The sequence below is a fragment of the Sturnus vulgaris genome, chromosome Z, assembly GCF_052056855.1.
Source record: "Sturnus vulgaris isolate bStuVul1 chromosome Z, bStuVul1.hap1, whole genome shotgun sequence".
NCBI classification, from domain to species: domain Eukaryota; kingdom Metazoa; phylum Chordata; class Aves; order Passeriformes; family Sturnidae; genus Sturnus; species Sturnus vulgaris.
Genome location: NC_142283.1, coordinates 33,644,183 through 33,665,852, shown reverse-complemented (window position 1 = coordinate 33,665,852; position 21,670 = coordinate 33,644,183). Strand labels below are relative to the sequence as shown.

Here is a 21,670-nt window from a genome sequence, read left to right as displayed (position 1 = left end):
TGCTGCCCAAACAAACATTCGTGGACCTAAGAAAGACTGCATTTCCCCTTGAGAGCAACTCCCAGAGCACTGCCAGTTCTGAGAAAGTGCTTCCAAAGAAAGTTCCTAAAATAGCTGGTTAAGTATACAGGGAATGGGAGGAAACGGACAGGGATACAGGGACAAAAGAAAAACTGGAAGAAAGAAGGTACAGCAAATGAAGACCTTCAGCCTTTTGCTGTGTTTCACTTCACTCAAATCTTATCAAGTCCATGCTCAAACTGTTGAGCTCAGATTGTTGCACAGACATCGTGAAAGAGTGAAGGATTTCAGGTTCACCTTTCATAAAAATGGGTTATGACTCAGGTACAGGCTGCTGTATGACAAACTCTCTTTCTTAAGCAAGGTTGGAGAAGGAGTTCCTGACTTCAGTCTACCATTACAAGCATACCGACAGGAGGTAGAAGCAGAATTGGGTGAGCTGGAAGGGGTATAGAGATACTATGGAAATAGGCAGAGGAAAGTGCAGGGCAAGGAAATCTTATTGTTCTTGGGGGGGGGATTAAGATAGGGAACATTTGGAAAAGCTGAACGTGCACAAGTCCATGAGTTTACTGCAGTGCACCCGCAGGTGTCAGTTACCTTAGAAAGGTCATGGTAGTTTGTGGGAGATTCTTGAGGAGTGAAAGAAAGCACCACCCTTCTCTGGGGAAGGTGGGAAGATCAGCCTGACATTGAACTGTGGGAAAGTTGTTCCAGACTCTTGAAAGACAAGAAGGCAAGTCAGTATGGATTTACGAAGTAAAAATCATATATGACCAAATAAATACTCTTCCAAATTGGGATGATTGGTTGAATGGAGACCACTGGATGTAGTTTAACTGAATTTTGGTATGGCTTGTAGTACGCTGCTCCATAACAGTAGCACAAAACCCATTGGGAGACCACTTAAAAGTGATGTGCCCTGAGAGTAGATGCTCAGGAACTGCTGTCTAATGTGTTCATGAATGACGTAGATGATGGGACAGAGATCATCCTCAGCAAGTCTGTAGGTGACAGGAGAGACTGATAGAGGAGGCAAATGCGCTTTTTGTTCAGAGGGATCTCAAGAAGCTGGAGAAATGGAGCATCAGGAGCACTGTGAAGTTCAATATAGGGAAATGCCAAGTCCTGCACCTGGGGAAGAGAAACCCTATGTTCCTATATAGTTTTGGGGTTCACCAACTGAAAAGTAGCTTGGCAGAGAAATGCCCTGGAGTTCTGGTGGGTGCAAAGTTCGGTGAGCAGGGTGCCATTGCAGCAAGGGAGACCAACAGCATACTGGGATTCATTAGGAAGAGTTGCCAGCATTCTGTGGGGGGTGATTATTCCCCTCTACTCAGTGGCAGTGAAACAACATCCTATTCTAAGCTTCCCAGAGCAAGACAGATGTGGTCACACTGAAGCAAGTTCATGGAATGATTGTGAAGATGATGCAGGGCTCAGAGCATGGGGATTGTTTGTGATGAAAAAGTGAAAGCTCAGGGAAATCTTATCCATATGTCGGTTAAAGGGAGTAAAAAACCCTAGAGCACAACTCCATGTGCAGTTCTCATTGGTATTCAGTGAACAGACAAGAGACAATGGAAGGAGCGTGAATAAAAGTAGTCCCACATAAATGTTAAACCACCCACTTTTTTACAGTGAGGCTGGCTAAACAATGGAAGAAGTTGTCCAGAGTGGGTTGAGAGTTCTTTGTTCTTGGGAGTATTCCACCATCTGCCTAACTAGGTCCAGTTGATGCTACTTTGAACAAAGATGCTGTATGATGTGGACTGGAGCAATGTTTTCCAGTCTCAGTTTTTCTGTGATTACTGGCATTTAATCACTACAGTGGTGAGACTGCTGGATTGCTGTTTCTATCAGTGCTGACTGTGCAGCAGAGACACTATCTGATTTTTAAGCAGGAACTCCTGGGGTAGGAGAGCTGTCCCTCAGAAGCAGAGGCCCTCCCTGCAGTGGCTCTGTGTTGAGCCAGCCCAGCAAAGATGATGGGTGGGCAGCAGAGGAGGAGGAAGAGGAGGGGGAAGGATGAGCTGGAGAGCTGGAGCTCTCCAGCAGCTGCTGGAGGAGTTGCCTGGTTTCTAGTGGCATCATCCGTTGCCCATATCTTCCTGGGCTGTGTGGGTCACCCTGGAGATTTGAGAAGATCCCTGGAACAAATTGTTGCTGCTTACCAGTCTCTTGCTTTTGTTGTTTTTCTGTTTTGGTTGCCCTGTCTTGGTTGTGAGAAAAGATCATTTTTGGAGCTGCTGTTAACTAAATTTCAGAGGTGCTGGTGAAGTCCCTGAGTTTCTCTTGCCCTGTGCAAAATGGTCATCTCTGGTGTTCGCTGGGGGCCATGACTAGCAAGACAGCAGTGCTGGCCCCATGGCACTGCTGAGAAAGGGGCCCTCCACCACCACCACAGAACATGGCTGAGACCACAGATATCCATTTTTAACTTAGTGCTTTTGGGGTAACTGCCTGTGTCCTTATGGAGTCCTGGAGGAGTACTCATCCAGCTGCCTTTTCAGCAGTTGAATGGCCCAAAAGTTTGGGCTTTCATCTTCTTTGTGAGGCAAAATGCATGCTAGGCACATGGTTTGGTGTCTTGCCAAGGCTAAGTTCCTGTCTCCATCCACAGGATGGCCTGAGGTGAGTGGATGTTGAGGCAAGAGGCCATGAAGTTGGGCAGGGAGATAGCTGTGCGCTTGTCCAAGGCTGGGCTGTTGTTGGGGGCCAGCCCAGTGCCTGTGAGGCGATTGCTGCAGCCAGGAAGTTGTGCAGTTTCTTTGGTAAGTGGAGCAAAGGCAACCCTGCTCCACAGGGTCAGCATGATGCCAGAACCTCTAGTGAGCCCTGGCAGGAGGAACAAGGACAGGCTGCAAACCCATGACTTCCCAAAATTATAGCATGTAGGCCTATGGGATGGGAGTTAGAAACCAGGCTGTTTCTCAGAGGGGCCCAATCTAATGTGGAAAGGTGATGGAGAGGCTCTGGCTGTCTGGTTTCATGATTTCTGAGGTTCACTGAAGTTTCTTCTAGGATTTCACTAAAGGAAAATGAGATCTCCAAGATCCGTATCTGCCACTGAAGCGTTTCCTGAACTGCCTGCTGGCCTCCATGATCCAGCAGTTACAGGCTTGGAAAGGGATATAAGTGATTCTAAGGGCTGTGGATAAGCATGGGTGTCACTGACTGCTTTTTCCCCTGTCCCCTTCCTGTTTCAACAAGGTCATTTGCCATGCTGTTAGTTGCAGTGAAACTGTGAGAGTTGCTCAACTGGTGGCCCGACAGAGGAGTTCCAAGAAGAAAACAGTCCGGCAGGTGAATTGTCAGATGAGGCTGAAGAACACATCTCCAGTCAGTTTATCAGGTAAGCCTTAGGCAGCTCTAGAGGACCTGCCTTTATGAAAGAACTGTGCAGCTGCTGCAGCAAAAGTCTTCATTGTGAGGGTGTGTCACGTACAGCCACGAGTTACATGGTCCAAGTGTAGAGTTCTCAGGAGGATGAGTGTTCTTGACAAGGGTGCTTGTATCTGAAAGCCATCATCAGAGAGAAAGCCCTTTTCAGGTGTATGTGTGAGATGTGAATGATCTTAAAAAACAAAGTCCTTGTAGGACACTTGGCTTCACTTTCATGTGCTCCTGCTTCTGTGAGAAACACAGTTGAGATGCAGTCGAGAAACATGGCATTGAGCCTGCTTATTCTTTAAGGCTGATCTCGACCTGTTGTGGAATGGGAGGATTGAACCATTCCCTCACAGTGAGGAGTCCCTGCAGCCTCATCTGTGGCTGTTTCAGCGGCTCCTGTTTCTGATGCCAGTGCCATAGTGCCACAAAAGTTCTGATGCCCATTTTCAGCTCTTTTTACCTCTTACCTTTTGCATAAGCTGCTATAGCAGTGTTTTCCTGAAGTGTGGGTCAGGTTTTCCTCACTACTGTGCTGTTGTGTGACTGTCTGTGGAATTTGGCCCTGGATTAAGCCCAGGCAAGACCCATTTGCTTGCGGGCTGGCAGCTTGGAGCAACAGTGGGTCTCATAAGTTTGTGTGTATTTCCCTGTTGTCTATAATGAAGTGTTTTCTGCTTCTTGCTTTTCTACAAGGATGCCAGTTGGGAAGCTGAACTAGTGGCTCATATCCCAGTTAAATGACATGAATTATAAAGGCAGGTTGATTCACTGTCTTGCACATCAATCATCTTGGAAATGTTTGAAACCTCCAGAACTGATGCTGCACAACCAGCATTTAAAACAACAAAGTGACCAAGAACTTGTTTATCCCAGTGTGGCCTGAATGCTAAAGTGGTGTGTTCCTCTCTGGGTGTAACTTGGTCACCTCTGCTGTGTGGTGGAGTTCAGGTACCCACAAGCCAGAGTAGAAACCCTTTGGATGGCAGTACAGGAGGTGCCCGGGGAGGTGGAGATAGTCTGGGTGGAGGAGAATGCTACTCATGGCTGCAACTGCAAACTCTTTAGGAAAGCCGAAAGGAACTTTGCGGCAGCCCCGGTCTTTGAACATACCAGAAGAAGGCAGTAAGAGGCCTGTTCCTCGCCTGCCCCGAGGCAGAGAAGTGGCATGTGGAGGTGTGAAACCTGTTGTGGAGAGTGCTCGATCTGCGTTACCTTCAGCTGCTGGGAGTGGACCACCTAAAGAAATCCCCATGCAGAGGCATGTCACTGTGGTAAACAGGTCAGTGTGTATGCACAAGTGAGGCGAACTTAAGTGTGATGGACCCTTGGATGCTTCCAGGCAAGCAGTACCTTTTGGGATCCAGTGGGAATCCAGGCCCCTACCCTTGCAGCTAGTGAAGTCTGGATGTGGATGATATCCCAGGAAGGAGACAGATGATGTTTTGCCTTTTTGGATGCTGCCATAGCTAACCTGTGCTCTTGGCCTGTTCCCATGTTTTCTGGGGAGAAAGGTATCACAGCAAGGGAGTGTGGGGCTGTTGCCTGGGCCCAGGAGGGAGCTGTTGTGGCCATTGTGGCAGAAAGCAGGAGGAACAGATTTGTGTGCAGGGACAGGTGATGTGTGTGTTGAGGGTGATGGTTGTCTGCAGGTGGCTGCTCTTTCCGTCTTCTGTCTGACTTCTGTGTTGCAGTGTCAGTGTTTGTGCCCCCTCTCAGTGTGCTCGGAGCCAGGAGCCACCTGACCGTGTTTGGATGAGCTGAGATGAGGGCTGGAGCTGCAGTTCTGCTGGGTTAGCGGTACATGCTGCTTTTCAGCCCCGTTTGAGCCTCTCTAATCCGAGTGGCTTAGTCAGCTGCTGCCCCATCATTTCTTTCTGTGTTGTTCTGGGCCGTCAGCTGACAGTGGTGAGAAAGTGTTTGCTGTTGCTCATTGTGGCTGTGCTAAGTCTGCTGGAGCTGTGATTGTGGCAGTAATCCTCTGCAGGGGGAGGACTCCAACCCGGACTGGGTTGGAAGTCAGCCTGGCATTGAATGGAAATGGCAGTGGTGTGCCACTTCCAGGGTGGTGTAGCCGTGAAGTGGCCCAGAGCAGCACAACAGCCTAATCCTGCTGCAGTGTCTGCTCTTTCTGGAAGACCCACAGAAAGCAGGCATGTCCTGCCCCACTCACCTCGGTGAGTTTGATGTGCCATCAGGGGTCTGTTGTGCAAAGGAGAGAAGGACCAAGCCATCCTGCTGTGACTCAGAAAGTAGGAGCAGCTATGCTTGGGCCTTCTCTTTTCTGTGCGTGCAGATGAGCTGCATTTTTTTAAGTGACACTTGCCTAAAAGGCAGAGGCCCTTTACCTCAAGCAAAGCAAAAAGAGCACTTAGAGTTTTCTCCAAGTTAGTTACTGTAAGGAAAATACAGGAAGCATTTTATGGCATTTAAAGATCTGTAGTGTGTAAAATAAAATTAGGTAGATGTCACCCCTCTTCTGGCTATTCCTAATGTGGTCTGCTACATCTTGTGTTATCTTTGTTCATCTCTAGCAGTCTCTCCTAAGCTCCTTTTAGGTAAGTGTTCTGCTTTTCTTTCTGTTGTCTGTTTCTCCCCTGCACCGTAGGAGCAGATAAAAGAAAAGTCTACTTTGACCCATGTATTTTTGAGGAGACATCTCGTGCTTTTGCAAAGAGTCTAAATGCTATCCTGTTAGCTTGGGTACATAGTGAAGGGAGAGTTCGGGGAGGAGAGATTCATATTCTGTGTGAATACAAAGTTGTATGTGACTGGATTAATTTGTTAATTTGTTTCAACTTGGCCAGTTTGAAGAAGGACTGGCAAGATCCAAGTGTTCTTGCTGCTGGGGACATTTTGTGCCTCCTGAAATGTTGTAGTTGGCTCGTACTTTGGGAATTGCAGGAGGGAAAGCTTATTTGCGGCAAGAAGTCCTGACTTCAAAAAACAGTGTGCAATGAGTGGAGTTATGAACAGCATTCCCAAAAATCCTGGGCTGACAGCAGCCTCGTAATTATCTGGTGCAGACTTGAGGGCACTGTTTCCTGCAAGGGTGTCAGCACTTGCCTGTGAGAGCGGCTGAGCCTTCACAGCGCAGGTTGACTGAGACAAGTCCTGAAGGTGGCAGACTGTCTCTGCCCCACTTCCCAGTTTGGAGTGAGCTGTTACCTGTGTGCAGTTTTTGACTTTCTGTTACCTACCCTGCCCTCCATGTACCCACATCATAGGAAAGGACATCCATGTTCTCATGGTTGCACATAGGGATCTCTGCTTTCTCTTTTTCTGTTGAACATCTGTCCTGCTATGGCATATGCGTGTTCCTTGCCTTGACACAATGTCCTGTCAGTGACAGGCTTTGTTTGGATGGTGACAGGTATTGGTGCTTCACCCAGCATGATACAGTGAAACTCCTCAGTGAAGCTGCAAATGGTGGTTTCCTTGTGACTGCCTCTGTAGTGCTCTGTGATTTTTTTCAGTGATTTTCATGATCACAACTTCAGAGGCTTGCCCCTATGTAGCATTAGGTGGAAGGGGAACAGGTTAGTTGTCTTCCCAGTTCTGTCACACTCACATGACAACAGAGAAATGCTAAGGATGGTTGTCTGAGGCTTTCTTGCAGATGCTTTTGCAGGGTCTGAGTCTTGTCTTTATAGTAGCAATCTCTCAGGTTATCCTGACTATATTGCTGTGGACCCTCAGAGGCAGGGAGAGACCTTGCTGATAAGGCTAACTACAGAAATCCTTGAAGCTGGAAGGCAGCAGCATGGATGAGAACAGGTTCAGGTGCTTGGTGACTCCCTTGATTGAAGCAGCAAGGAACTATTCACTGCTGGCCACCGCCTGGCCTTGCTACTTATATAGCACTGTCGAAGGGCCAAAGAGCAGATTGGGGTGGCATGGGCCTTACCAAGGTAAGGCAATTGGCAGGGAAGGGCATTTCTCCCCTTCATTGTGAGGCAGTGATATGTGGCAGTGAGTCGTGACTAGCTTCTCAGCTGGAGCTACGCATGGGGACTTGGCAGGGCTGTGGTCAGGCATTTTTGAAGGGCCAGGCTGCTGGTGTGGCTAGGAGGCCTCTTGCTGAGAGCAGGCTTCTAGCACTTGAGGAACATGAGACCTTGCAAGTAGCTGAGTTGTCTGTACCTGCAAACTGAAGGGAAGTGTGTTGGCCCTGGCACTGTCTGGCCATATTCCATGTCATTGTCATTGTTGAAGACGTGTGACCATTGTGATCTGTGGAAGCAAGCAGCACATCACACAGTACTTGTCTGATTGCAGGGCTGAAAACTGGTGATGACTGGGCTCAAAGACGATGTCAGCACCACATTGTGGGAAACTGTTGAACCACAACAGAAAGCACAGGAAGACCCGACATGAAGCCTCTCCAATACTAAGAGGATCCCAAATCCAATTAGCTTTTACATGCAGCAGAAGGGAATCATCAGTCTTTTGTTCCAGGTTCCTTTCCAGGGTGTTCACATGACGTAACTGACGCAGGGGACATCTGCCCTCTTCCTCACATAAACTTCACTGCAGTTCTGGCTGGCCTCCCCTGCAGTCACATCATTTGTGTCACCTGATGTGGGGTTAAAGTGATACAAGTGTATATGGCACGGAGGACTAGAACACGGCTATGGATTCCTATTGGCAGGCAGGGGTAGCAGGACAGTCTCCACTACCCATGGGACTATTTCATAGGATTGTTTTGCCTTCTGCTTGGCAAAGCTGTTAGTCTCTTTTGAGTCTACTTCCATTAAGAGGACTGTTTTAGCTTGAGTATCTATCTGTTCAGCTTAGAGTTGTCCATACTGGTAGATACAAGTATAAAGAAGTGGGATTCTGGATTTCTTGTAGCATCTGCATGCGCAGCCATAGCCACCTTCTAAGAAGAGACTGCTGCTGCTTTGTGTGGGCATCTGAGCTGTGCCTAGAAAAGAGAGCGGTTTTTCTGTAATGCAAGTGAAGTGTTGTAAGAGACTTTCAGATACCCAGCAAGTGCCAGGTGTAAGTTCTGACTTTGTGTGGGTGGCTTTGCTTTTGTACTTTCTGAGTTTCATAAATGTGCTTGTAGTTGATCTTCTGCTGCCTAGCACTTCTGGGCATGACTCCTGTTTTGTAAATTGCTGAGCTGGGCAGTGCCTTTCATGACAGCTAGTGCTACGGGACATGACTCAGAACAGAAGTATGGTCTTTGGTACAAGTGATATCCCATAGCTGATGGAGATGGTTTCATCTAACAGGGACAGCATAAAAGCAAGGGAAACAAATTAATGTTAAATCTTTTAAGATGATGCTTAGAAGAGATGTGTATGTGGGAGGTCTCTTTTTGATTCATGGATATTCTCTGATTAAGTCAGTGTGATGACACATAGGGCTGCTTGGTCTTACCTTCCTGTTGCAACTAGCCTTAGCATCATATTTGAACTGCTGTCCTACCGTCTCAGAGTCCAGGTGAAACTGTGAAAATCGCCCTTGGTGTTTTCTGCAACTGGTGAGGTTTATGGCTTGCTCCACTGTTGTTCCCCCTAGGCAGAGATCTTCTGCAAAGCTTGCCCAGTGCATGTGCAGAGTCTACTCTGGTCAGTAGATGCCTGGTTTAGAGCAATCTACTGTGCTGTGGTGGAGATGGTGCCTAGTCTTTGAATTCCCTTCTCCAACTCTTGTTCCATTTTTCTTGCAGTGTATGTAATTATTCCACAGCTGAATTTTTTCCAGGTCTTTGTGAGCTGCACAGTGCTGTGCCCTCTTCAATGTCAGGAGCCCATTTTGGTGTCTGTATTTCCAAGTAAAAGCTACTGCTCTCTGGGGGACCCCAGAAGAACACCTGCAAGCATGACATTTGTGTGCTTTCAGTGTGAGAGATCTTCAGAGAAGAATCTGTTAAACAGAGTAACCAGCAGCATCCACAAAAAGACCTTGAATGTCTATGTGTTCCTACATGCTTTCCCTTTGCTAATGTCTTTTTTTTTTTTTTTTACTGTGCCTTGTTTCCCACAATAATGAGAAAAATTAATAAAAACTAGAAACCATCTGTTGATCTATCCTGTTACTTCTGATCAGGTTGTCTTCCTAACAAGGACATTGTGACTTTTTATCTTGTGCAGGAGGCCTTCTAGGAGTGTGTGGAATGTGTGGAATGCATTTTGTTTTATGTGTAAGTCCTAGCAGCAAATGGAATGTTATTTAGAGACAGAAGACTGATTCTAAACAATTTTCTTTCCAATTTTAGGTCTGAGAAGAGACTGACTGTCCCACCACGGTTTCAGAAGGAGTTGCAAGTTCACCTCTCCAGAAGCTCTTCCACAGAGTCAAGTGGTATGCCCATTAAGAACTTTTGTTGACTACTCAGAGTGGGTGTCATGTTAAAAAAAACATCTTAGTAGTTGTTTTCAATGAAGGTAGGTTTGGATGAGGAATCATATTCTGTGAGTGAACCTTTTCACTCTTATTTCATTGTGCTGAGGAAATGTGTGTTTGCTTGTCTGCCTCTCAGTCTTATAGGAAAAACATTGGGCAGTAAGTGTCAAAGCCAATCACAAAGCCAGTGTGAGGAGTTTAGAAACAGGAGGAGTAAGCTTAAACTTCACCGATGGGGTAGGAATCTAGTATACGGATAAAATCCTGGCTTTCAGGACTAAGCAGCAATATTAATGTATCTGTCCAGCAAATACTCTTCTCCCTGCGTGGCTCAACAGTTGTGCAGCTGATGGGCTTGCAAAATGATGGTTGCTTTCTTTGCGACTTGTCAGCCTGATTTCTGAAGCTTCAGGTCTGGTAGCAAATACACCCCACCAAAGGGAGAAGAGGAGTAGAGATGAGGCAGCAGGTAAGCTAGTGATGTGAACCTTCCCCTGGGGCAATGGCTGCCTAATTCCTACACACAATGTATGAAACTGCCCAGAGCAACTGAACAGTTGTCACTTTTCTTGCTCCACTTGGAGGGCTTTCTTGGATAGAGTAGCACAGAAAACCTGCCTGCTGGGTGGAGACTTTTCCTCGGGACATATCTTGGAATGAAAGGCAAATCATTGGTCTGATTTGTACACCTCTCTGAATATAGAAGAACATTCTTGGTTGTCGTGCAATAACTTTGGTGTGTTTGTACTCAGAAAAATATTATCTTGTGCCCCTCTTGGAATACTGCCTTAGTACAGTGTCTCAGCTGCGGTGAGGCTGAGGGTTCTGTATCCTCTTCCAGAGTCCCTTCAGAAGGAACCTGTAGCAGCATCTTTTGAAAGTAACTACAGTGATTGAAAATTCATCTTTAGGTAGTTAAACGTCTGAGATTTCCATAATTCTTTGCCATAGGAAGTGACTGAACTAGCCATGCTAGTGGCAGGAAAGCCACATTTTAGAGTTGGTGCTATGCTGGCAGCTCCCATGTTTAGTTTTTAAGGACAAAGGTAATCATCTGTCATTCTGTTTGTAGGACTGTGTTTACTTCAAAGCTGTATTTTTTTTTCAACAGATAGCTTGAATACATCTACTGCAGAGATACATACTGTTGCCCCTGGCTCTACTGCTCCTGATGTCCATGAACTTCAAAGTCGCATTAAGGAGCTGCTGAACAAGTACAGCAGTGGTGTCAGGGTGTCCAAGATGCCTCAGATCTATTCAGAAATGTACTGGGAGGACCTTAGCACTGAAGTGCTCTATCAGCTTGAGAACTGGCCTCATGTGTGCACAGTAGGTATTGAGCCATTTTTATGGAAGATGCCAGTACCCTATAAATTTCCAAGTGTTCATTTGCCAAATGTTATGTTGTGTACCTGCATTTCCCTTCATGCTCTATAGCAGTGACAAAAAACCTCCACACCCCCACCACTCCATTCCCAAATTGCAGCAAAGCCTTTTGAAAGCCCAGAAAATCACTGTTGACTGGACTAGTGTTTTGAAGAAGGAAGGTCATCCTCTGTGATTTTCTGGAGCAAGTGCTTGAGGTTGCTGACTTGCTGCCTTTAACTGACCCCAGTACTGACTACTCAAATAGCTGATGACAGGTGATCTCCATGCCATGTTTGTTGCTCTTGGTTTGGTTATTTCCCCAATTGCTTTTTATACTTTACCTCCTCTTAAAGCTATAAGCTACCAACATCCTTTGTGAACACTCTAACTGTGTTTATCTTTCTATAGACTTTTCCAGAGGTCTTTCTCACATTTTAAGCTAAGGAATTTTGCTGTGTTAGTTAGGTTTATGATACAATAATAGATGAAATTGAAGAATGGTAATACTGGGGGGAGAGATTAAAGCTAGGCCCCTTTCTCCCCTCCTTCTGATGCTTGTTACCCCTTGATTACCAAGGGTGTCGTTGCCTCTCTTATTAGGAACTGCTATCTGGCTGAGTATCCACTTAGAGATCTGACACATGACTTGCCATCACCAGTGGGTGGAGGGTCTTCAACTGCTGTACTTCTGTCTCTTCTTCTGCATTCATGGGTCATTTCTGGTGTTATGCTACTTTGCATCAAGGCTTTGATTTAGCTTTACTTTAATAGGCCAGTGATATCAAGGCTTTCAACTTCTTTGGTATCTGTCAAACTGTGGCACAGAAGAGTATTGAAGTAATAAGAATATTTGTCTTCCTGAAGTGCATTTTTTGTATGTCCTACTAAGTTTTTTCTCATATAAAAGCATTAAATGTCAAACAAACAAACAAACAAAAAAAGAAATTAACTGAGTTGAATAACTGCTCTTCAGGAATAACACCATTTGCCTGCATGTATGGTATTCTCACAGATATATAAAATGTATTTGTAACAGCTTACTACGGAGACTAGAAATATATGCAGTCAGCAGCAATTTGTTTTGATGGTTGGTGATTGGTTCCTGTGTTATCTATAGAGCAAGCTGTTATGTCTTGAATTGCTTAATTCATGCAGCAAATTTTAGTCTTTTTTGTAGCTAATGTTCCAGACAGTCTTGCTCACCCAGGATCTTTGTTCTGTATTCATTGTCTATTTGCTTGTTATCTGTTGGGTCTATCTCTTTCTTTCTAGCATGCAAATAAAGTCATTTAAGCATAAATAAGCACTGATTAAATCCATGGAAGCATTGTAATACAATGGGCACAGCACAACAGCAGTCAGAACTATCAAGTTATTTTGGCACAATCAGTCTTATTGTAGAGAACTGTTAATGAGCTTCTAAAGCCCGTTTCAATTTACTGACTTACAAAATTTTAATTATGGCTCAGGCATGGAGAAGTTTGAATTTGAAACCTACTATACATCTCTTAAATATAGTCAGTTCCTGGTTCAAACATAGTGTCTGAAGGTGTGTTTTATGGAACCTTTTGAAATGCAGAAGACAGACTGTACTCTCCAGTGAAAGTAAAGATACCTGGTATCTGATTTCTTGTCGGTTTCTTACACTGGGAGTGACTGCCAGGCTCAAAAACATCCCTGGTATTTCTTTTATTATCTTCTTAAAGAAGAGTATATTCTTAATGTACTCATTCTGATCAGTGTAGCATAGTTGCAAACCAGCAGACAACAAACCTAATATACTTTCAGTGTCTCCAAGCTTTTAATTTGAGGATTGTGGTTTGGAGAGTATCACTTCTAAAAAACTTTGCATCTCTAAAACTTCTGTTTGAAAAGAAGGAATTTTGTCTAGGAAATTGTAATTTCTATGTTTTTACAACCATGGGTAATGGACATGTTTCCTATTTAGTGAGTTCAACTCTCCAAATGTCACTGTAAGTTGCAGGTTGGTGATCTTCTTTTCAGCCTTTGCAATCCAGGCAGGAGGTATTGAGGCTGATACTGTGTCTATTTGTGTGTTGCCTGGTCAGTTTCCTTGAGCATCTTACTTGTAGCAACATATTTTGCACAGCTAAATGCAGAAGTACAAAGTTACCAAGTAGTGGCTAGCAGTCACATATTGTAGCCCAGACTTCATGAGCAATGCGGCTGACAATATGCTTACAATCTTACCTTTGTTGTCTAGACAGATCGCAGCAGGGCGAAAAATCTGCTTCAGCAGCTCTGGGCAGATCCATAATGTTGCTGAATTGTTTGCTTTCACCTCCAGCACTAGTGCTCTGGAAAATGTGATGACTGGCAGTGACCCTCTTACCTTCACCTTATTTAGTCAGAATTTTTTACCTTTCTATTTGACTAATTACTTTGCCATGTGTCTTTGAGCAGCTAATGATCCCTATTTTAGACTTCCAACTCCTGTCTCATTTCTTATCTTTCTACATGTTTTTGTCACAAATCTTTCTCACAACTTAGCCTTTTTTTTTAGAATTCCGAGTCAAAGTTACGTAGTTTTAGTGCATTTGGGCTCAGCCTTGAATCCCTGGGATGCAGGCAGGTGAACCCGTGAGGGAGAAGGAACATTGCAGCAGAGGTGTGAGAGGCATGCAGGCATGTAAATTAAAAATTTTTTCTTTTTTTTTTGTGTTGGGTATACAACCCAAAATGTAATAATAAATTTATATTTGGTACTGGCAACATGTCAAAATGGTTCCCTTTGCAGTCTAAATACAAACCTCCTTACTGAGTTGTATGTATGTTTAAGGAACTTTTTCCTTGTACATGCTCAGCTCTCCTCACTTACTTGAACTGTGTGAGTGATTCAGGTGTGATGTGATGATGATTCAGATATGGCAGTGCAAGAGAAGCCTAAAACTCATAGATCTTCTCTCAAAACTTTTGCTTGAATTTTCATGGTTCTTTTCCAAAAGCTTTTACAGAATTAGGCAGTCCTAGGACATTAGGGAATGTCCTTGTGTGGATATTCGGTTGGTTTAAAGTTGGAAATGGAGCGAGCCTTGGATAGTTTCCTGCCTTCAGAAAGGCAGGAAATTATGGTGGGATACTCAGGGGTAACACTTGGATACAAGCTGGTCAGAACTGTAACAAGTGAGTTTATAAAGGATGCAAATACAAGTTCAGCTGGCTAATAATACAGGGTTGTTCAGAGTTATAAAGACCAGGGCTCTGAAGAGGTATGTAACCTTCTCATACCATGTTTCTGGCCCATAAAATTTCATTGTAATCCTAATTGCAGCCATGGACGGAAAGGACTCTCACTACATTAAAAAATTGGGGTTTTTTCTGTGTAGACTTTGAAGCTTGGGAAGAAGGGATCTTGGCATTTATAATAGCTTCATGCAAAGCTATTATATATTATTATTCCTGTACCATTGACTCATTACAGGAAAATGCAAGTGATAAGTATTTGCAAAATAAATAGAAAAGGAGTATTTCAATTAGAAGGAATCTGTCAGTGATCATTAGTCCAATTGCCTGACCATGTCAGGAATGACCAAAAGTTAAAACATTATTAGGGGGCATTATCCAAATGTCTTTTGAACACTGTCAGGCTTGAGGCATCAACCAAGAAGCCTGTTCAAGTGTTCGACCACCCTCCTGGTAAAGAAATGCATAAAGTCCAAACCTCCCTTGACACAGTCCTCTGCCTAGGAGGCCTTATTTCCTAGCTGACTCACTCTGAGGGTGACCAAGAGTTATTTCCTGCAAACGTCACACATTTCCCAGATTTGCTTGTCACAACAGTACAGTGTTCATGGTAGATGTCTGGGAAGTTGCAGTCTCCAGTAAGAACAAAATACCAACCCAGAGTGTTCTCTTGAGTGCTTCTTGGTAGCAGACATTACAACACTCCTTTGAAACCAGGGTCTCTCACCCATGTCATTGCAAACAGTAAGGGCTATGCAGTCATACTTCCCCTTTTCATACAGTGCAACTCCTCCACATTGCCTGCCCTGCCTGTCTCTCCTGAAGAGCCTGCAGCCCTCCATCCCAGCACGTTAGGTGTGGCACTTGCTCCACCAAGTCTTGCTGACACCAAAGGAATCATAGCTCTGGGAACTAGCCAGTGCTTTACATTTATCCTGTTGGTATCTCATACTCTGTGTGTTGGCGTACAAGTATTTCAGATGTGCTCCAAGATCAAGTCCAACTTTCAACCAAGCACCACATTGTCAACTATGGCACTGGTTGGCAGTCCAGTCATTTATTGAATACCTCTGGGGATGGTGACTTGACCACCTCCTTTGGCAGATTGTGCAATGCCTAACCCCCTTTTCAGTGAAGAAATTCCTCTTAATCTCTAGCCTGAACCCCCCCAGTGCAGCTTTAGTCTGTGACCTCTTGTCCTGTCACTGGTTGCCTGGGAGAAGAGACAGACCCCCACCTGGCTACAGCCTCCTTGAAAGGAGTTGCAGAGGGTGGTAAAGTAATCCCTGAGCCTCCTTTTCCTCAGGCTAAACAACCCTAGTTCTTTCAGCCACTCCTCATAGGAATTACTCTCTCCAGCTCTAACCCTTCACCAGGTCCTTTGCCCTTCTCTGGACTTGGTCCAGCACCTAAATTATTTTCTTGCCATGAGAGGCCCAAAACCAAACACAACTTGAGGTGTGGTCTCACCAGTGCTGAATTATAGACGGACAGTCAGTGCCCTGGTTCTGCCACACTATTGCTGATACAGGCCAGCATGCCACTGGCCTTCTTGGCCACCTGGACACAGTCCTGTTGCATGTTCAGATGCTGTTGACCAGCATCTCCCTTTTCTGCTGGGCAGCTTTCCAGGTGCTCTGCCTCAGCCTGTAGCACTGCAGTTGTGACCCAAGGGCAAGACCTGACACTTGGCCTTATTGAACCTCACACCTTTGGCCTTGACCCATCAATCCAGCCTGTCCAGATCCCTCTGCAGAGCCCTCTGCCCTCCAGCGGATCAACACTCCCACACAGCCTGCTGTGATCAGTGAATTATGCTGAGTACAGTCGATCTCATACAGATCCTCAAGAAAGATTTTAAACAGGATTGGGCCAAATACTAATTCCTGAGGAACACCACTTGTGACCAGTCCCCATCTGGATGCAGAACCATTATCCTTCACTCTTGGGCACGGTCATGCAGCCAGTGTCTAACCCAGCAAGGAGTGCCCCTGTCCAAGCCACGGGCTGCCAGCTTTTCCAGAAAAACACTGTGAGAGAGAGTGTCAAAGGCTTTGCTCAAGTCTAGGTAGACAATATCCACAGCCTTTCCCTCATCCTCTGGGGAGGTCACCTGGTCATAAAAGCAGATCAGGTTGGTCAGGCAGGACCTGCCTTTCCCCAAATCCAAGCTGACTAAGCCCGATCCCTTTGTCTGGTGCGTGCTATGTGATCACACTCAAGGTGATCTATTCCATAGCCTTTGCCAATACCAAGGTCAGGCTGACAGGCCTGTAGTTCTCCAGATCTTCCTTCTAACTGCCAACTGCCAGTCATCAGACCTCCTTGTTATCCAGGACTGGTGATAAAAGATGGAAAGCAGCCTGGCAAGTGCTTCTTCCAGGTCCCATTATACTCTCAGGTGAATCCTATCCTGTTCCATATACTTGTGTCTTAAGTGGCACAGCGAGTCACTTACAGCCAAAAATGCATTTTATCCACCAGAACAGATGGATCCTGTCAGACCCTATCATACCTTGTGCCTCAGAAGTCATTCCGTCTTTGTAAAACCTGAAGTTTTGGTGAAAACACCAGTCCTAGTGCCGGTATTTTGTAGAATGAATAACAAGCAGACACCTTTTAATTGACAGAATGAAGTATGCATATTGAATTGATTCTAGAGTTATCTTATGGTGATGACTGCCTTAGTCTTTGTCTGTTTTCTGAAGGAACTGGTAGAAAAATAACACTACCATTCTGATTTTTGAAATTTCACTCGTGCTGGAAGAGATACATTTGTTTTCAGCAGTTCTAGAGAAAAGATTTTCCTTTCCATAAAATACCCTACCAGCTCTGGCTACATACCAGATTAACTATTAATCTGTTGTTGTCAGAGGACAGTTTTATCTGTGTAATCCATCATTCCTCAGTCAGGTTTCTTACTGCTTTTTAATAAACATAAAGCTGAACAATATGTAACACGTAAGCATATTCTTTAGTGACCTTAAACACTATATTGGCTGATGCTGTATAAAAAGGCTTCTCAGACTGGAGAACATTTGCCTGGCTGTTTACTATGAGGAGGAGGTTTTACATCGTAAAGGAAAGCTTTGTTTTCTTCACTTAATCTCTTGGATTTCTGGTAAGGTATTGGACAGGTCCCACAGTCTGTCAGTCTTGAAAATACATAACTGGAAAAAAATTGGAGAAATTAAGGGGGAAATTAGCATATATTTGTTCACTGGTTTGGGGGTGTTTGGTTTGTTATTTGTTTTTTGGTTTGAGCTTTTTTTGTAATAGTCACTACAAGTTGAAGTTTGTCACTACAAGTTGAAGTTTATCACTACAGCAAGGTAGAGAATTTTTTAGATAAAAATGAGACCTGCCTGAGAAAACAACAAGATGTTGCCTAATTGACTGCTGGATATTTTATCTGTTTTATCATTTTTTAGCTGTTTTTAGTTCTCAGATTATTATTCATATTTTATATTTATACATGTCGGGACTTTTTGCAGAAAGTGAAACTAAAAGGCTTGGGAGGATGCCAGGATTATCTGGTAAACAAGTTGACAGAAATAGGACTGAGACTGTTGTTTTCTGAATCTGGTCCTGGGCAGTACACCATGTCTTAACAAAATAGGTACTACATACTAATGCATCGGGCAGCTGAATTTTTACTGTAACATTCAGAGTGAATTAAATAGGTATGCTCAGAAAAGAGAAGGATTGCCACAGTAGAGAGTTGTATTCCTTGAGAAATTTTGTTTTTGTCTGGTCTTTACTGTCAGAGAAGGAATTTCTATACCACAGTTAAGCTGTGTGAAACAAGTCATCCTTCTGATCAGAGAAACAGACTTGAAAGAATAAAAAATCCAACTCTAATGTACTTTGCACACAAAGGAGGCAGTGGAGCAGGCTATCACATCTGGTACTATGTATGAATGAAAGTTCACAGTTTTACACAAACCCTAAAAACTCTTTCCAGTAGATGAGCTCTTGGATTATGTTAACTTTCTTTTGCCATGCTCATTGAAAAAATCGGTGTTTAGACAAAGAGCCACTAGCCATTTAGAACAGAGTTCAGAGAACACAAGACATGTTCTACTTAAAATGTAATTAGATGTGCTGTACGTACTTCAGCACAGAGCTGATTACAGTTGGTGTCAGCCTCACTGAGAAGATGGTGTCGTAGCACATGTGGCAATGAGCCAGTTGATGACAGAAGGTCCAGAATAACCTTGCTGTCCAAACACAGTGCTAGAGCAGGCTGTAAATTGATATACCTGAAACTCACTCCTGGTGGTGAGTGGTTAGACAGCGTGATGAGCCACCAGATGAAGTCAGACTCCATTTGACAGCATCTTTCCTTATTCCTGCAACCTGTGCATCTCCTGTGTGTTAAGTCTTGTACTTTTCTGACCTTGTAGAACTTCAATGCATTATGAGGTACAGGCTATTACAGCCAAAAAGGACCGCTGGCGAAGTTGTCTGCTAATCCTCAGTGCTGGCATAAAGATGTGAGGAATAAGGGCAACCTCAACAGTATAGGGTTGTTAGATTGACTCAGTTGTCTTACTGCATCACAGTTTCCTTTGTAATTGTGTATTTTCAGAAGCCAGAGTTTTGTAAGCACAAGAACATAGAGAACAAGTATCTTCACTGTGATGTGCAGGGTAATGAAAGGGAGGGAAAACAGGATGGGTGGAATGGGGCAATTTAAAGCACTCTTGAACTTTGTAGAGCATCCCAGCCTTGAGCACAAGCTGAACCTGAACAGAGGATACCTTGACAATACGGATACTTTAGTTTAACAACAAAAGAAAATACAAAAATATACACAGTATTACTTGTATTCTGACGTTTTATTTAGGTGCAGAAGAAATGACTGCCAGAGACAGAATCACAGAGGTTGGAAGGGACCTCTTTTGATTACCTAATGCAACCCTCATGCTCATGCAGGGTCACCTGCAATCTGTCCAGGTCTGTATCCAGTCATGTTTTTAACAATGGACATGCTACAGCTTTTCTGGCCAACATATTCCAGTCCTGTTTCAGCTTCCCAGTTGACATGAGGCTTGGCTAAAAACAAGTGTTTTGATGTGTTCTTTTGTTGTTTAGGGTAAGAAGATAGTTATCATAACTTCCCATGCAAAATAAATAATTGCATATCAGACTAGAAGCTGTAAAAGCTGGATTGGATTCCAAAGATTAGCTGTAACTGAATGATTTAAGAAGCTTCCACATCCTTGTAAGGAAAAAGCTCCTTACTGTGTGATACCTCCGAGTGCAGTGGGGATCTTCAGTCTTTCAAGAGCACTGGCCAAGTCTGGATTTTTCCCAAGATTTGGTTGCTCTGGACACATACTCAGCAGTTTGGTAGCTTAAGCTCAGTTGCTTTCAGAAGTAGCTACTTGGAAGTACAAGGAGGAGTTGAATGTTAATGTTGAAGCAGCATCTCACCATTGCCTGGGCAGACCTGTACTGTAGAGGGATGGGCAAAACCAGTGGGACTTGAAGTTTTGGTGGCTACCAGTGACAGAGAAGAGGTGCTGTCAGCCAGAGTGTGGATGAAAGGTGTGGATCAAGGCCAGAAATACCTTCCTCACTGCTTTGAGCTCCAGCTTGCTATAAGTTGAACTTCATGTACTCTTGAGGAAGGTCAGATGAGAGCTGCCTTCACACTGAAGCATGTGTCTAAGGTGCCTGTCGCTAAAATGTTTCTGTGTACCATCTGTGGTATGTATGCTGTGGTAGTTGGCTTCCATGTAGCATATTTTAATCAGATCTGAAGAAATTCCTGCACCACACTTCTGACAAATTCTGAATGAATCGGAGTGATAGTTCTGATTTGAGAGAGAACCTGTTGGATACCAAGAACCAAGAGCCAGACGTCTTGCCACATAAGATGAGACTCTGTCGTTGACATTAAATGCTAACTTCCTTTACAGGTTTTCTTTTCCTACCTTCTAGAAGAATGGCAGAAGGGAACTGCATATGCTAGTTTGAATGTGACCTTGAAACTGAAGTACATTTACTGTCAATAGAAACTCTCATTTCAAGAATGTGTTTTTTCTAGTTCCTTCTTGGAAGTTGTTGATGCTCCAGGAGGTTACCAGTATATGATTATCACTGTACACACAATTAAGCAAGGCTGGCATTGGAAAGTGGATACTTTGTTTAGTTTATATATGTTAGTGCAGTTGTTTCTTTGAATGTTGTCAAACATATATGTGCAAAATTTTTGTCCTACCAACACATCCAGGAGCATGTCTGCCTTTTTCCTCACTATCTGTGTATGTCAAAACAAGGAGACTTGCTCTTTTGCATTCCACTCAGTTACAGTGTCAGTATTTATCTTAGGAGTATTTTTTTATTTGAAGTTTTATTATTTGAGTCTCCAGATTTCAGTTTTTCAGAGCTGCCTCAGTTATTCAAGCCCAGGACAAAAATATTATTCTCCTGTGTAGAACGGCTTCATTCTGTTGCCCTGATAATTCATTCTGCCAGCAGTTGCCTCTGCTTTGTGCTCTGTAATGGAGAGGTGACAAGAGGCAAGGTCACAGAATCACAGAATATTCTCAGTTATAAGGGACCCACAAGGATCATTGAATACAAGTCAATGTATTCAATGTCCTGTGCAGGACATCCCCAAGAATCACACCATGTGCCTGAAAGTGTTATCCAAGTGCTTTTTGAGCTTTGTCAGGGTTGGTGCTGTGAGCACTTTCCTGGGGAGCCTGTTCCAGTGCTCAAACCACCCTCTGGGTGAAGAAGAATTTTCCGGATGCTCAACCTAAACCTCCCCTGATACAACTTCAGGCCATTCCCTTGGGTCCTGTCACAGTCACCAGAGAGAACAGATCAGTGCCTGCCACTTCTCTTCACCTCACAAGGTGCAACTCATTCTCCTCCAGGCTGAACAGACCAAAGACCTCAGCCACGCCTCACACAGCCTTCACCTAAGGCCCTTTTCTACCTTCATTGTCCTCCTATGGATGCTCTCTAACAGCTCAATGTCTTTTTTCCATTGTATCACCCAAAACTGCCCCCAGCATTTGAGGTGAGATGGCCCCAGTGCAGAGCAGGACAATCCCCTCTCCTGCCTGGCAGCAGCCCAGGACACAGGTGACCCCTCTGGCTGCCAGGCACTGCTGGCTCATGTTCAACTTGCCATTCACCAGGACCCCCAGATCCCATTCCATGGAGCTTCTCTCCAGTCTCTTGTTCCCCAGTCTATACACACATCCAGGGTTGCCCCATCCCAGGTGCAGAATCCAGCACTTCCCCTTGTTAAACCTCATACTTGGTGGTTGCCCAGCCCTCTAACTGATCAAGGTCAGTCTGCAAGGCC

At 44.4% G+C, this 21,670-nt stretch overlaps 1 protein-coding gene across 13 annotated transcripts in view; it reads left to right on the top strand.

The window, feature by feature from the left end:
- TDRD7 (tudor domain containing 7) overlaps positions 1 to 21,670 on the top strand; it is a 47,198-nt gene that overhangs the window by 9,572 nt on the left and 15,956 nt on the right. For all 13 annotated transcript variants that reach the window (XM_088157062.1, XM_088157063.1, XM_088157061.1 and 10 more), the window contains 4 exons: positions 3,235 to 3,376; positions 4,480 to 4,693; positions 9,641 to 9,726; positions 10,880 to 11,097. In XM_088157062.1, coding sequence (XP_088013188.1) covers positions 3,235 to 3,376; positions 4,480 to 4,693; positions 9,641 to 9,726; positions 10,880 to 11,097 — 660 coding nt within the window. The remainder of the gene's footprint in view (positions 1 to 3,234; positions 3,377 to 4,479; positions 4,694 to 9,640; positions 9,727 to 10,879; positions 11,098 to 21,670) is intronic.